Source organism: Bidens hawaiensis, unplaced genomic scaffold, assembly GCF_021521415.1.
Source record: "Bidens hawaiensis isolate Kalapana, Puna unplaced genomic scaffold, B.hawaiensis_p1.1 tig00012141_1, whole genome shotgun sequence".
NCBI lineage: Eukaryota > Viridiplantae > Streptophyta > Magnoliopsida > Asterales > Asteraceae > Bidens > Bidens hawaiensis.
In genome coordinates, this window is record NW_027491978.1 from 21317 (window position 1) to 35200 (window position 13884).

At 34.8% G+C, this 13884-nt stretch overlaps 2 protein-coding genes across 2 annotated transcripts; both read left to right on the forward strand.

Annotated features, from left to right (window-relative positions):
* The first annotated feature begins 407 nt into the window (after positions 1 to 407).
* Positions 408 to 3661, forward strand: LOC143540144 (beta-1,4-xylosyltransferase IRX9-like). Its single transcript, XM_077033284.1, has 3 exons — positions 408 to 1119; positions 2556 to 2790; positions 3428 to 3661. The coding sequence occupies exons 1-2, from the start codon at positions 431 to 433 to the stop codon at positions 2788 to 2790; spliced, it is 924 nt and encodes a 307-aa protein (XP_076889399.1). The 5' UTR covers positions 408 to 430; the 3' UTR covers positions 3428 to 3661.
* A 6290-nt stretch (positions 3662 to 9951) lies between these two features.
* Positions 9952 to 13579, forward strand: LOC143540137 (uncharacterized). The gene is made up of 6 exons (XM_077033281.1): positions 9952 to 10620; positions 10956 to 11228; positions 11329 to 11363; positions 11464 to 11623; positions 11724 to 12298; positions 13175 to 13579. The coding sequence occupies exons 1-6, from the start codon at positions 10014 to 10016 to the stop codon at positions 13577 to 13579; spliced, it is 2055 nt and encodes a 684-aa protein (XP_076889396.1). The 5' UTR covers positions 9952 to 10013.
* The last annotated feature ends 305 nt before the right edge of the window (positions 13580 to 13884 follow it).

The following is a 13884-nucleotide window of genomic DNA, read 5'->3' on the forward strand; positions in this document are numbered from 1 at the left end:
TCTGGTAGCAAGTTCTTTCTTCCATGTCAAGTGATGCCATTGTCAAGCAATGTCTCATCTTCCGGTTGAAATTAATATTCCACAAATAAGGAATAATCATTTGTTAAAATTAAAATTATTCAACTCTTGCATTTTATACTTCATAATTTTATTATCATATCAGATATATATTATTTTAATCTTTTATGTATTTAAAATAAACACACTTGAGCATTTGTTTATGACATAAATTGACATCCAAACTACCATCCAATGAGTTCACTTTGTAGCAACCATAAACAACCTGCTACATCAAATTATTTTAAAACCAAATTACTTTTATACCCTTGTCAACTCTATAAACATATAAATCCATTCTTCTCATATCCATTTACGTTATCATCATCATCATACCATCTCATATTATTATCATCTACCTTAATACATAGTGATGGGATCATCAGAAAGACCAAAGAAGAAAGTTCATCTATGGAAGAAGGCCACAGTCCATTTCTTGTTATGTTTCATCGTCGGGTTCTTCACTGGCTTTGCCCCTACAAACAAACCTTCTTTTTCTACTAGTCATGTTATTGCAACCACGGGCTCACCAGAGCTTTCCCCACCATCAGAGGAAATCTCTGTGAAGCCTGTGGAACACGAAAATGGGAATTTTGATAGGAGCGTGTTGGATGAATCTTTAGCAATGAAAGTACAAGAAAGGCCTAATATTGGGCCGAAAGAAGCAAAGGGCGAAAAGGGTGACAAGGGCAAAGAGGTAAATTTGACCCCTCAAAGGCTTGTGATCATTGTCACTCCAACGAGCGATAAAGATGAGCTTCGAGGGGTGCTTTTGAGGAAAATGGCAAATACGTTGTCATTAGTCCCTCCACCATTGTTGTGGGTCGTTGTGGAATCACAGTCAGAATCTACAGAAGTATCTGATATTTTAAGAAAGACTAATGTTGTGTATAGGCATTTGGTGTTTAAGGAGAATTTTACCGATGTTGAAGCTGAACTGGACCATCAACGAAATGTTGCGCTTAAGCACATCGAGTATCATAGGTTAAGTGGGATCGTTCATTTTGCTTCGCTCTACAACGTTTACGATCTAAGCTTCTTCGACGAGTTAAGAACCATCGAGTAAGTTTTGTCCCTCTTTAGATATTACAAGTTTTTCAACATGTAGACATGAAGTGTTCAATAAACGTATTACGACCTACCTAATTGTTTTATTTGAAAATTTTATATTATTTTTTGGATATATTATATTTGCTAGCTTATGATTTTTTTTAATATACTTGACCTCACGTCCTCACTGGAAGCATATATTAAACTTAATCATGATGGGACTATTTAACCTACCAGCATATAATGGAACTACTTAACCTACCTTACTTGCATATAGGTTCTAGGATTAAGAACTAGCATATAAGGCTGAGGGGTGTGGGGGGCTCTAACGGGGGCGCGAGTGGGGGCTCCAGCCAATAATATTGTGACGTGTGGCAGAGAGAGAAACTGGATAAGATGGGTGATGGAGCCCCCGGCCCTAGTGTGGAGGGGCTCCAGCAGGGGCTCCAGCGGATTTTTTTTTTATTTTTTTATAAATATATTCAAAAAACGTATTATTAAAAAAACTCATAAATTATTAAAAAAAACACACATTAAAAAAAAACACATTAATATCTAAAAATAAAAAAAAATTAAAGTACTAAAAAAACATTATTCTTATTCTTCGGCTTGGTCTTCTTCGATCAACCTCTTTCGGATACGTTCCTTTTGCTTTTCCATCAGCATTTGATCGACCGGATTTAGGTTACTGAAGTCTCTTGTAAGGAAACATCGATTGGTCTGGTGACGACCATAAATCGTCGTAACTATAACCTGAATCTAGGTTTGGGTACCAATTTCCAGACATGTTTTTAAAAAAAAGTTTGGAAGATGGGTTGATTTTGGGTTTTTTTTGAAGTTGTGGTAATTATTTTATGTGATTTTGGGTGTGGTATGTGATATTGGGTGTGGTAAGGTTTATATAGAGGAAAAACTTTTTTTTTAATAAAATTAAAGAGCCCAACGGCTCTTTTCTTCATCCCAACGGCTCCTTCACGCATTCCCAAGCCACCTTTACGCCATTTTCCTCCCGCTACCGGCCTTGCGCCCGCCTTGTTTTTCGCGCTCGCGCCCCTCTCGCGCCTCGGTGGTGTGGTGCTCGCGCCCCGGGGCGCGAGCGGATGGGCTCTCGCGCCCCCGCTGAAGCCCCACACCCCTCAGCCTAAAATGTCTTTAGATCACGATAGGTCATTGAACCAGTTAGACCGTTTTTAAAAACCAAATAACGACAGTATTAATATAGAAAACGAATTCACATCGTGTGTGTATAACATTTAACTTCTTTATCTTTTGACGTGAATGTGCAATATACGTAGAATATGAAGTACGGAATAGAAAAAATATATAGAGAGGTTATATCGGTGTGACTCTTGTAGCAATGTGTAAAAGTTATATTGGATTTATTTATTAAAGTTTATAGTGAAATTAAAACAGAATATTGAACTTATTTGATTGAATTTTGGATGTAGGGTGTTTGGGACATGGCCAATGGCATTTTTATCGGCAAATAGACAAAGGGTGAGAATTGAGGGGCCAGTTTGTGACTCCACGGAAGTTATAGGGTGGCACTTGAAAAGTTTGAACAACACGGCAGACGATGCTACCCGATCACCTGTTCATATCTCCACCGTTGGATTCAACAGTTCGATTTTATGGGACCCGGAAAGATGGGGCCGTCTTTCAGCTGCTCAAGACACCTCTTAGGTACACTGCTAGTTTATAACAACATAATTTGAACCCGATGGGAAAACAAGAACATTTAGAATGGTCAACGAGATGAATATTTGTCTATGAAACTGAGTATGAGAGTAACTCTTGAAAAATTTGTGGGTATTAGACTGAATATAAAATTAGTTTGGGGGAGCGTCTGATATTATGTTGTACCCTGATTACCTAAGTTGATTACCCGTATCGGAATCGAATATATTAGATATTCTTAAAAGTCATAATTAATAATAAGTTGACTGTTGAGTATGCTAGAAATTTAAAATTTTAAAAATGGTAGAATTGTTAGAAGTATAGTTGAATTTTCTGTATTACAAGTCGGCCTTTTAAGTATACTAGATATGCGTGAACCCGATAGGTATTTTGTAACAAGCACTCAACTGAAAACCAGTATGAAGTGTTGTTTTACAATCGGTTATGAAAGTAAGATTACCAACATCCGTCATATGTCCAACCCATTGTAATCCTTATACCAAATATTGCCAATTGGTCCTGATTCGATATTAATTACATATTGCCCCCTTTCTATTCTTATAAGACACAAAGAGCACCTCTAAAACTTCAAATTCCATTAAATTGTACCTTATGTTTTAATTTTAAGTGCATACATTTGCAGAATTCTATAAAATTTGTGAAAGAAGAAGTCCTTGAAGAGGAGACCAAATTGAAGGGGATCCCACAAGATGGTTGCTCCAAGATTATGCTATGGAATCTTCATATACCAAGAATACTTAAAGGTTAATCAGGAAAACAAAGCAAATGTATTATAATTCATTTGTCATTTTGCTATTAAAATGTAGATTTTGGTTGTTTTAATAAATATATTCATTTTTGTTTTATGGTTTATAAATGTTAAATTTTTATAAGCAAAAAGTATTAATAAAACTTGTAATGACTAACATGAATATGATTAAAGGTAAATGAACATGATTACTATCTTTGGATGTGTTCATGTATATCATATATACGTGTGTTGCTTGGCTTAATTTGATTATAATGGCTGTCAATTTCGTAATCTAATGGTGTAGAAAAACAAGATTCGTATCCAATCTTGATTTATTAAAAATTATATGTCCTATAAACATCTGTCATGACATATTCGATAATGTTATGATTGGGAAAGGTAGAATCATGGAGAGTTAATTGTTTCTTGAAAAAGAGTCGGTTTTATCTTATTCTTTGTAGTTCCCTTACTTCCCTAACTCTATTAAGTAGGTGATTGCGAACTTGAAAAATTTACAATCAATGAATTGATGAACAATAGGAAATACAGATCACCTAAGAATCAAGATAAACTTCAATCGTTTTAAAATAACAATTAAAAAATTGCTAAGATTATAACTTTCAAGCATGTTATGTCAAATAAAGAACATGTATAGATATAGTTCTACCATCTCAAATGCATGATGCCACCAACGTTTGGAATATTATAAAATCAAATAATATTATCTAGGAGACTTACAAAGAATTTTCTACAAAAGTGGCTATGACCATTTGTGGATTCTAGACTTGTATACCGTTACTAAAATCATGTTTTTACTACTTTTTGTCAAATTATGCAACACTATTAATACAGCTCGCGCTTCGCGACGAGGACTTAAAGAGATGGCGGTAGCATGTACTTATTTGTATATTAATGGGTTCATATAGACCATGTATGTTTAATCTAATTGACATAAATAACCGCAACAGCCAACGAGGCGACGTGGATGTGGTTGTGACACCCCTAACGTCTACGTCTTCATTGTTTTTTACCACCGTGTGAAAACCATTGTAATCAAACGAAGTCCCTGTGTTTGCATCACTGGTAGTGTGTTATAAAAGTTAAGAAACTTTAAAATAAATTTTCAATTACCTTTTAAAAAGTATAAAATAGATATTTTAACAACTAAGATACAATAAAATAATATTATTTGTTAAACTAACTTGTAATTGAAAATTATTATTTGTATAAATAGTGTACAACAAATTGGTTGTGACTCAATGGTAGAGCACTCATTTTACTATGAGAGGTAGGGGGTTCAAACCTCAATATCATCAATTTATATAGGAGATATGAGGGATGACCCTGGCTTGCCAGGGTTCGAGTCCTGATCTCACCCGGTTTTACCGGCTCCTTGCTGTCGTGCCGTTTGGCGGGCGTGGGGGTCGGGTTTTATCCGGTGAATCCCTCAATAGGTGGACCGCTAGGGGCTCCGTCCATCCGGACTAGTGGCCGGCTCGGGCTACCTTTAGCCATTGGGGGCCGCGTACGGAGTACCCGGCGTTACTTAGTTGGCCGTTCAAAAAATAAATAAATAGTGGACAAATGTGAGACAACTATCATTTACAAATTAATATACATTAAACTAGGTTTGTACCCGCAGCGATGCGACGGTACATTAACGTGCATTCGGTTGGTAGAGGCTCTTTATGATTGTGGTGGTACATTAACGTGCATACGGCTGTTAGAAGTTAGTTATGATATCGACACTAAACTGAAAATATAAATATGTCAATGTAGAAAACAGTAGTGATACTGTTATAACTTATAATATAAAAGATTAACCTATTAAAGAAAAAACAAATACAACTTATGATCAAAGCAACACAAATTTGGTTGGTAGCAGTTGACTTCGTTATGAAACAGATACTAAACTTAAAGATTAAATTAGCAGCAGTTGACTTCGTTATGAAACATATACTAAACTTAAAGATTAAATTAGCAAATGTCCAAAATACTCGCATAACTTATTCTACCAAAAACTAACTCATTTAAAACGATGTTTATTGGGTTGGTAAAACTCGGACATTACAACGGCAAGTCGACGCGAATTCAATCGATTCTTGTTACGTTCGTTAGGAAATAGGAACTAATAACAAAACAAAATGTTGGTGGGTACCCCGTGCGTTACGACAGAGATTAAACGCGAATTGGGTCGATTTGGGTTACGTTCTTTACGTTACTTAACTAAAAAAATAATCAAAATATTGTATGATGCATCACAAGCTGATGCCACCACATGGACCAATGATGTTTGTTACACTTGCAATAAAAGAAACAACGGTCAATAAAACCTAGGCATTACGACGAAGAGTTGATTTTAATTGCGTTGGTTTCGGTTACATTTGTTACGATATTGAACCTGAAATTAGAAAAAAAAAGTTGGATGATGTGTCAGAAGTTGGTGCCGCCACGTGCACCATTACGGTCTTGTGGCACCAAACTTCTAAAATGTTAAATATAATAATAATTAGTTATTATATATGTTGAAATAATGATATGAGTAATATTATCTTTATTGGATTGTTTATCTTTGCTTCTTTGGTGTTTAAAAAATGATCAGTCTTACGTGTTAATCTTGTTGAAATTTCACATAATATTATATTTCGTCATTTAGCTATTTATACACCTTTCCCACTTAGTAACGAGTAAATAAATTTTCGTTCGTTTTGGTAAAAACCAGTTTCATGACAGAATATAAATAATAATTATATTAAAAAAAAACACAAAAATTTTAACCCGAGTGAACTGCGGTTTTCGTCCTTATGGTTTGTCCAAATCTGCTGTTTTAATCCAATAGTTTAAAATCTGCAATTTTCGTTCATGTGGTTTCATTTCACTTGCAATTAAACCTGGCCCCACTAACCCAGTTAAGTTTGATCGTTAAATTCATCAGTGTGCTCCTCACGTGAGGGGCAGCTTTGTCCCCTTTCTCCCCAAATAAACCCCAACCTTAATTCGCAAGCCCCCTCGCATGAGGGGCTGATGTGTATTTGAAGAGAAAAAAGACAAAACTGCTCTCATGTGAGGAGCGCGTTGATGAGTTTAACGACCAGACTTAACGGGGTTAGTGGGGTCGAGTTTAATTGCAAGTGAAATGAAACCACATGGATGAAGATACCAGATTTAGACAAACCCTAAGGACGAAAACCACAGTTTACTCTTTTAATCCAAAAATAACTTGCCTTTCAAAACTTGTGTCTGAGCCAACTTTTTAAAACGTTTTATTTAGCACCACTTTATTTATTCGTTCTACGAACATAATATTCATTTTACATAATTTTCTTTAGTTATAAGGCTTTTACCTTTTTTGTTTGATGAATGTGGGATGGCTAATCTAAGCAAAGAAGATGATTATTAGACTATATGCAGTTGTTCGTTTAATTTAAAAGTGAAAAACGTCTTTCTACTTCATTGCCACGTAGGTATAGGGTTTTAGCTATTTTTTCACTCAAAAGCGCGCAATGATTTATCATTTTTTTAATTAAAATAAATATGTGTAAAAAATATGATTGTTGGATTAAAATTGTAGCCTCACATCCTGAATATCCTTTCCCTGCCCTTGGCGTAATGGTTTTGCGAACAAAAGCTGGTTAGTGGCTTGTGACGCCACCCCACTGCAACCAACCTTAGGCCATTCGTAATGGGCTAACGAGTAACCCCACATCCATCTCAACATGTACGTACAACAATACGCGAATGACATTTAAGTTGGGTAAAACGGATGTCAGCACATAGAATGTTGATTTGTTTGTGTATTTCATTCAATGGATCATTAACAATCTTCCATGTCATTTATTTTTAAAAATAAAATTACTATAATTATTATCTATTGTATTATTATTATATTATGTTATTGTAAAATGTATACTGCGATTTTCGTCCATGTGATTTGTTCAAATATTTGATTTTAGTCTAATAGTTTCCAATTTGCAATTTTTATCAATGTAATTTCATTTCACTTGCAATTAAACCCAATCCCACTAACCTCATTAAGTCTGGTTGTTAAACCCATCAGCATGCTCCTCACAAGAGATGCAATGTTGTCATTTTTCTCGCCAAATATTCCATAGACCTAATTCGCAAGCCCCATCACGTGAGGGGTTGTGGTGTATTTGGGGAAAAAAAATGACAAAACTGCACCTTTACACGCTGATGGTTTAACGTCCAGATTTAACAGGGTTAGTGGGATCGGGTTTAATTTCAAGTGAAATGAAACCACATGGACGAAAATCACAAATGAAACTGTTGGACTAAAATCACAGTTTTAGACAAACCACATGGACGAAAACCACAATTTACTCTATTGTAAAATTGGATTTTAAAAGTCCTAATTTTGACATATTGACCTAGATTAACCTCAACTCAAAAATATTAACTATCAGTCCTAATTTCAAACATATAATTTTCTTCAACGAAGATCTGATACTAATCGAAAGTTAACTTAGTTTTTGTTGACTTGGACCGCCACATAAGCAGGTCACGTCATCAAAACTTTAAGCATTTTTTGTCGCATAAGTAATACACGTCAACAAAAACTAATTGAGTTAACTTTCAGTTAGCATGAGATCAGTGTATCACTAAAGAAAAATCCAAAAATATGTTCAAAAGTTGAAAACGTATGGGATTAATAACTATTATTAGAATCCAACACTTTGCTATTATTATTATTATTATTATAGTATATTGGTTATTAATTCAAACGATCATTTTTTGGTTGCTATCGGTCTCAATTAATGAATTGGTTGCTGATGGTCACATCTTTTAGCGTATTTTTTCCGAACGGTCCGCGATAACAGAATCATAATGTCGCTACTTGCAAGTCGTTGGAAAAACACTTTTGGTCAGAAAAATCACATTTTTTGCCGGAAAACTCAACATGAACACGACCACCACCACCAACTGATTCCGACGATGGTTCTAGGGTTACGACGACTTCAATAATGGGTGGTTTTTACTAAAAAAGATGTTCCTAAATATCCGATTTAAGGTTACAAAGATGTTCGGGACGAAAATGACGAGTTTTCCAGAAAAAAAAAACGTGGGTTTTCCGGCCTAAAACGAGTACTTGGTTATTATATTAATAATATTAATATTCTTGAAAAGTTTAGAGCGTACCGCCTTGTGTTGTAAATTCAAAAACTCTCCTCATATTCCCATTCTTATTCTTTTCATTTTCACTTTCCACATTCTCTCTCTCTCTCACACACTCACTGTTCATAGATTCATCAGATCAAATTCAAAATTAGGGTTTCAATCCACAACATGGAAGACACTGCCGGAAACGATCTTCAACCCAAACAATCCGACAACAACGACGTCGTTTTATCTCACTCCGATGATCTATCTTCAGGTTATTCTTTGTTTGCATTCATTTCATTTGTTGTTAGATTGAATTCACCTCCGATTTGTTGTATTCTGAATTTAACGCCTTTGATAGTAGTAATTAGTTAGCTAGGGTTTAACTTGATTTGATTGAGGATTAGTTTAATATTGATTATGAGTGATATGATTCTTTGTATGAATTATTATTCAAACTGCTTCCAGTTTCATCATTATTGTTTTCCTTCAAATAACCTTGTTTTGGACTCTGTTATTTATAAATTTTCATTTACTTTAAAGATTTTGGCCAATTCCAGAGGCCGATCAGGTGAAATTGAATCAGCAGCCTTTAGATTTTCAATTAATCGACGCCTAATCGCGATTTATACAACACTGGTTTTGGACAATGTTTACTGAAAACTTACTATTCCGGCTTTTGCGAGTCGCTAGTAATGGGCCGGGTTTGTCCTCTCTAGTTCTTTGCTAGTGTAGGTTTTTTGTAATATAGTTTTTGCTGTTAAAAAAAGATTTTTTTTTATATAGCCTGTTTTGAGAAGCAAGGGGGCATAAATCCCTATTGAGTTAACTTAAGCTTGTGAATAGATGTATAGTTTGGGTATTCTTGTGAGTTGAGATAAGGGGAGACCAAGCATTATTCATTTGCGGGCGAAATATAGTTATGGTCAAAGAAAACGACAAGTGATGAATTGATGATAAAGTAACATGTAGCGATTCAATCTCTACATAAGTAGTTAGCAAACTAATGAACTCATGGTTATAATTGATTCATGAAACTGGCATGTTCTTAGTTTTGTGCATATACATAGTACATGCTTTTGATTGTGCTCGGAAGCTGTTTGATAAAATGTGTATTTGATCTTTAGTTATATTTTTTAATGAATTCAAGTAAATGGAATTGAATTAAGTTTGCTCTAGCAGTTAATGTTATTGAAATATGGTTGGTCTAGCAGTACTGTATATTATTTATAGGTGTGGTTTATAATGTTATTTGATCCTAAACAATTTTTGAGACGGTAATTATTAGCTTTAGTTGATTTGGTTTATGTTATTATTAGCTTAATTCGTATTGTTACTATATCCAGCACCCGTGGAAGAGATGGGTTTCGAGCAAACAGGAATAGTTGAGACTGAAGCTGAGAAATCTACAAATGAAGATTTTGAAGAAATGCCTACACTGATTGAAACACCAGGACCCGTGGAAGAGATGGGTTTCGAGAAAACAGGAATAGTTGAGACTGAAGCTGAAAAATCTACAATTGAAGATTTTGAAGAAATGCCTACAGTGATTGAAACACCAGGACCCGTGGAAGAGATGGGTTTCGAGCAAACAGGACTAGTTGAGACTGAAGCTGAAAAATCTACAAGTGAAGATTTTGAAGAAATGCCTACAGTGATTGAAACACCAGGACCCGTGGAAGAGATGGGTTTCGAGCAAACAGGACTAGTTGAGACTGAAGCTGAAAAATCTACAAGTGAAGATTTTGAAGAAATGCCTACAGTGATTGAAACACCAGGACCCGTGGAAGAGATGGGTTTCGAGCAAACAGGAATAGTTGAGACTGAAGCTGAAAAATCTACAAGTGAAGATTTTGAAGAAATGCCTACACTGATTGAAACACCAGAACCCGAAAAGCCAAGAAACAATGCAAAATTCAACTTACGCAAAAGTTTAGCTTGGGACAGTGCCTTTTTCACCAGTGATGGTATGCTATAACTCAATGCGTTTTACATTTTTTAAATAATAATATTTATTTATTTTTTAAAAGTTTATCGTGACAAGTATCTGCTTATGAATATTTATTTTTTTAATTGTTTTTGACACTAGAAAATAATAATAACCAGTTCTGGATAATGAGGTTTATATTTGTACAACATCAAACATCATAAGCACATCTAAAACTATATATTTAAAAAGTCCAATTTTGTAGCAACTTATTATGTAATTTTGATTATTATCACATAACCATTTTCAAAGCACACATCCAAACATCTCGTTAATCTTGCTCATGTTAGGAATCACTTTCTTTGTTGTACACAGGTGTTCTTGATGCAGATGAGCTTTCAACCATGATTGAAGTAGGTGAAAAGAGTGTAAAACATCAATTACCAGGAATAGAAGAAGAAGTATACAAATCAATGGATTCAATTTCCACATTTGAAAGTGATAATCTGTCTCTAGATTGCCTTGAAGCTGAACTATTTGAAGACATTAGAGCTTCAATCCAGAAATCTAATAAATCAACTAACGTTAATAATCTAAGTATCAAGACGCCATTAGGAAAGAAAGATTTCCAACCAAAAATTAGCAGTTGTGAGTATACATTCTTTATAATAGTTAGTTTTATACTATATAGCGTATATTATAGGTTTAAGTTCTAACATATTTATGTTGTATTCTGTTTTTGCTACAGCATCGAAGAAGGTGGATCTTGATTCTGGAAAACGGGTATATTTCTTTGATTCTTTCAGTTGAGATATAAGTTGATTTGGGTCATGTACTTATTCTAATATTGTTTTGTTTTTGTGTTTGGTATGTTTAAATAAAGCTTGGTGCAAGAACAAAAGATAACATTTCATCAATTCCACAACCTAAGATAGTCAACAGATTGAACTTGAACCAGAGCTCCACATCAGCATTAACCAAAAGAGCTTCTTTGAGTGTTAGTCAAGCAAAGAGGGATCAAGATGCTGCAAAGAAAGCTCATGGTAACAACAAGATTCATCTATATTCTTGTAAATTACAATCTTGTCCTTGTTTTTATACAAAATTCGAAATTTGCATTTATTTTCATGTTGGATGTTACAGTTACACAGAAAGGAAGCCAGATTGCAAAACCAACAACTATACAAGGATCAAAGTTAACCGGAGTGATTGGTCCCCGAAGGGCAGTGCCAAAGCCTTCAATTAGTTCCAAACCATCTTTTTTGGGTTCTTCAACTACCCTCAAAACGGACCCCACAAGACCATCTTCATCATCTAGCAGCTGCTCTTCAGGAACTGATGTAAAAGCAAACATTTCAAGAAAGAAAGTTGTTTCCAAAACCACCAAACTTACAGCCGGATCAGTAATCCCTAAAACGCCTTCAAGGGTTAGCATGAATAACAAACAACAACCTGCAAGTCGTAATATCTTTTCAAGTATTTCGCCTGCAAGTTCTATAAGTGACTGGTCTCCAGAATCAAGGGGAAGCAGTGTAGACACTAGTGTTTCTTACAGATCTTTTAATGGTGATACTGCTGTCCAGTCAGCTTTAAGTAATCTTCCAATGCCTCGAACCTCGAGTCAAAATGGATGTCAAACCGGTTCACTTTCTCGACCTCCTACAGCTCAACCAACGGGGCTTAGAATGCCTTCACCTAAGATCGGATTCTTTGATGCGGTTAGTTTCTAATTATGGTTGGGATTTGGGTTGGCGGGTTGGTATGACTTAATTTGAACACAGTCCGCTTAATTAGTTTAATTGAAAACTCAAGGTTAATATAGGCATGCTTAACACATGTGTCCTTAAACACAATTCGTGTTTATATAGACGGGTCAAAATGGGTTGTTTAGGTAAAACAAGTTTGAGTTTTTAAATGTGCTTAACTTATAATTTGTAGCTTTTTGATTTTTAAAATTTAAATTTTAAACGAGTTGGCAGCTTCACCTATTTATCCGCAACCAAACCCAAACACTACATGATGGGCCAGCTTGACTAGGCTCGAGCTCGAGCTTGGTTTGTTTAACTTACAAAGAGCTTAAGCTCAAGCTTTGGCTAATGACTAGCTTTTCAAGATCAGGCTCAAGTGCTCAACTTCTTTATTATTTATTAATTAATTTATATACAAATTTATAATTTTTTATACATGTATTTTAATTATATATTTTCGTATAATATGATATATCATGATTTAATAATAATTATTAAATGAATATGTATTAAATAAAAATTATTTAATTAACAAGCTTGTTTAGGCTTGCGAGTTGGCTTTAGCTCGATAAGTGAAACTCGGGCTCGTTTTAAAAACAAGCTTATTTTTAGATTTGAGCTCGAGCTTTTAGCGAGCCTGTTTACTCGTTTAGACCTGATCCTAACCCGATATTTTTGTGTCGGGAATTGATATCCTTACTTTTAATACTCTTTCTTTCGTGCTTTTTTGTTCTTTTAAAAGACATGCTAAACATTGTGATCGCATAACATAATCTTGATCACTTCTGAAATTTATGATGACAATTTCATGTGAGGTTTTTCTAAAAAATGTTATCTGTTATGCAGGGAAAAACAGGTGTTCGAACACCAACCGCCGGAGGCATAAGATCTCAATCTACGTTGCCAAACGGTCCAACAACTTTAAACAGTGCCAAATTTGGAAAGATTCCACCTTCTAAAGCAACTGTAACTCATGCAAACATGAAACCGAATCCCCAAAAAACTGTTCCTAAACCATCTCAAGAACAACCACCGTTTAAACCGAAAGCCAAAAGTAATATGGCAGCAACCTCTGATGTTTTGGATAATAAGAGTGATGATAATACATCAATAACAGACGGCACAAGGACTCCATTTGCTGTAAAGAATTCTGTTTCTGATACCAATGGGATTGATATGGAGGTAACCGAAAAATCAGTCAACTTTCCTCTTTTGGAAAGTCAACAGAATGAGAATAGTGAGGTTGTTTGAAGTTGTTGAGGAATCATATATAATCAAGTTGATTATATTTGGTGTAACATTTTTATAACAGTACTTGGAAGTGCTTGATTATATGTTGTTTAAATGTTGGTTTATTATGCTTTTGTCTAAGTACTACCTTAAGAGTTGCTTCTGACTTCTGAGTATTTTGGAGATCAACAAAGTTATTAATATTTATACAGGGGATGTGTTAAATAGACAAACCAAACATTTGAATAATTTTTTTTCTTGCACATCTTTTAGCATTTAGATTGTCATATGTTGTTGCTTGATCGTTTGTTTCGAGCATGTAAAGC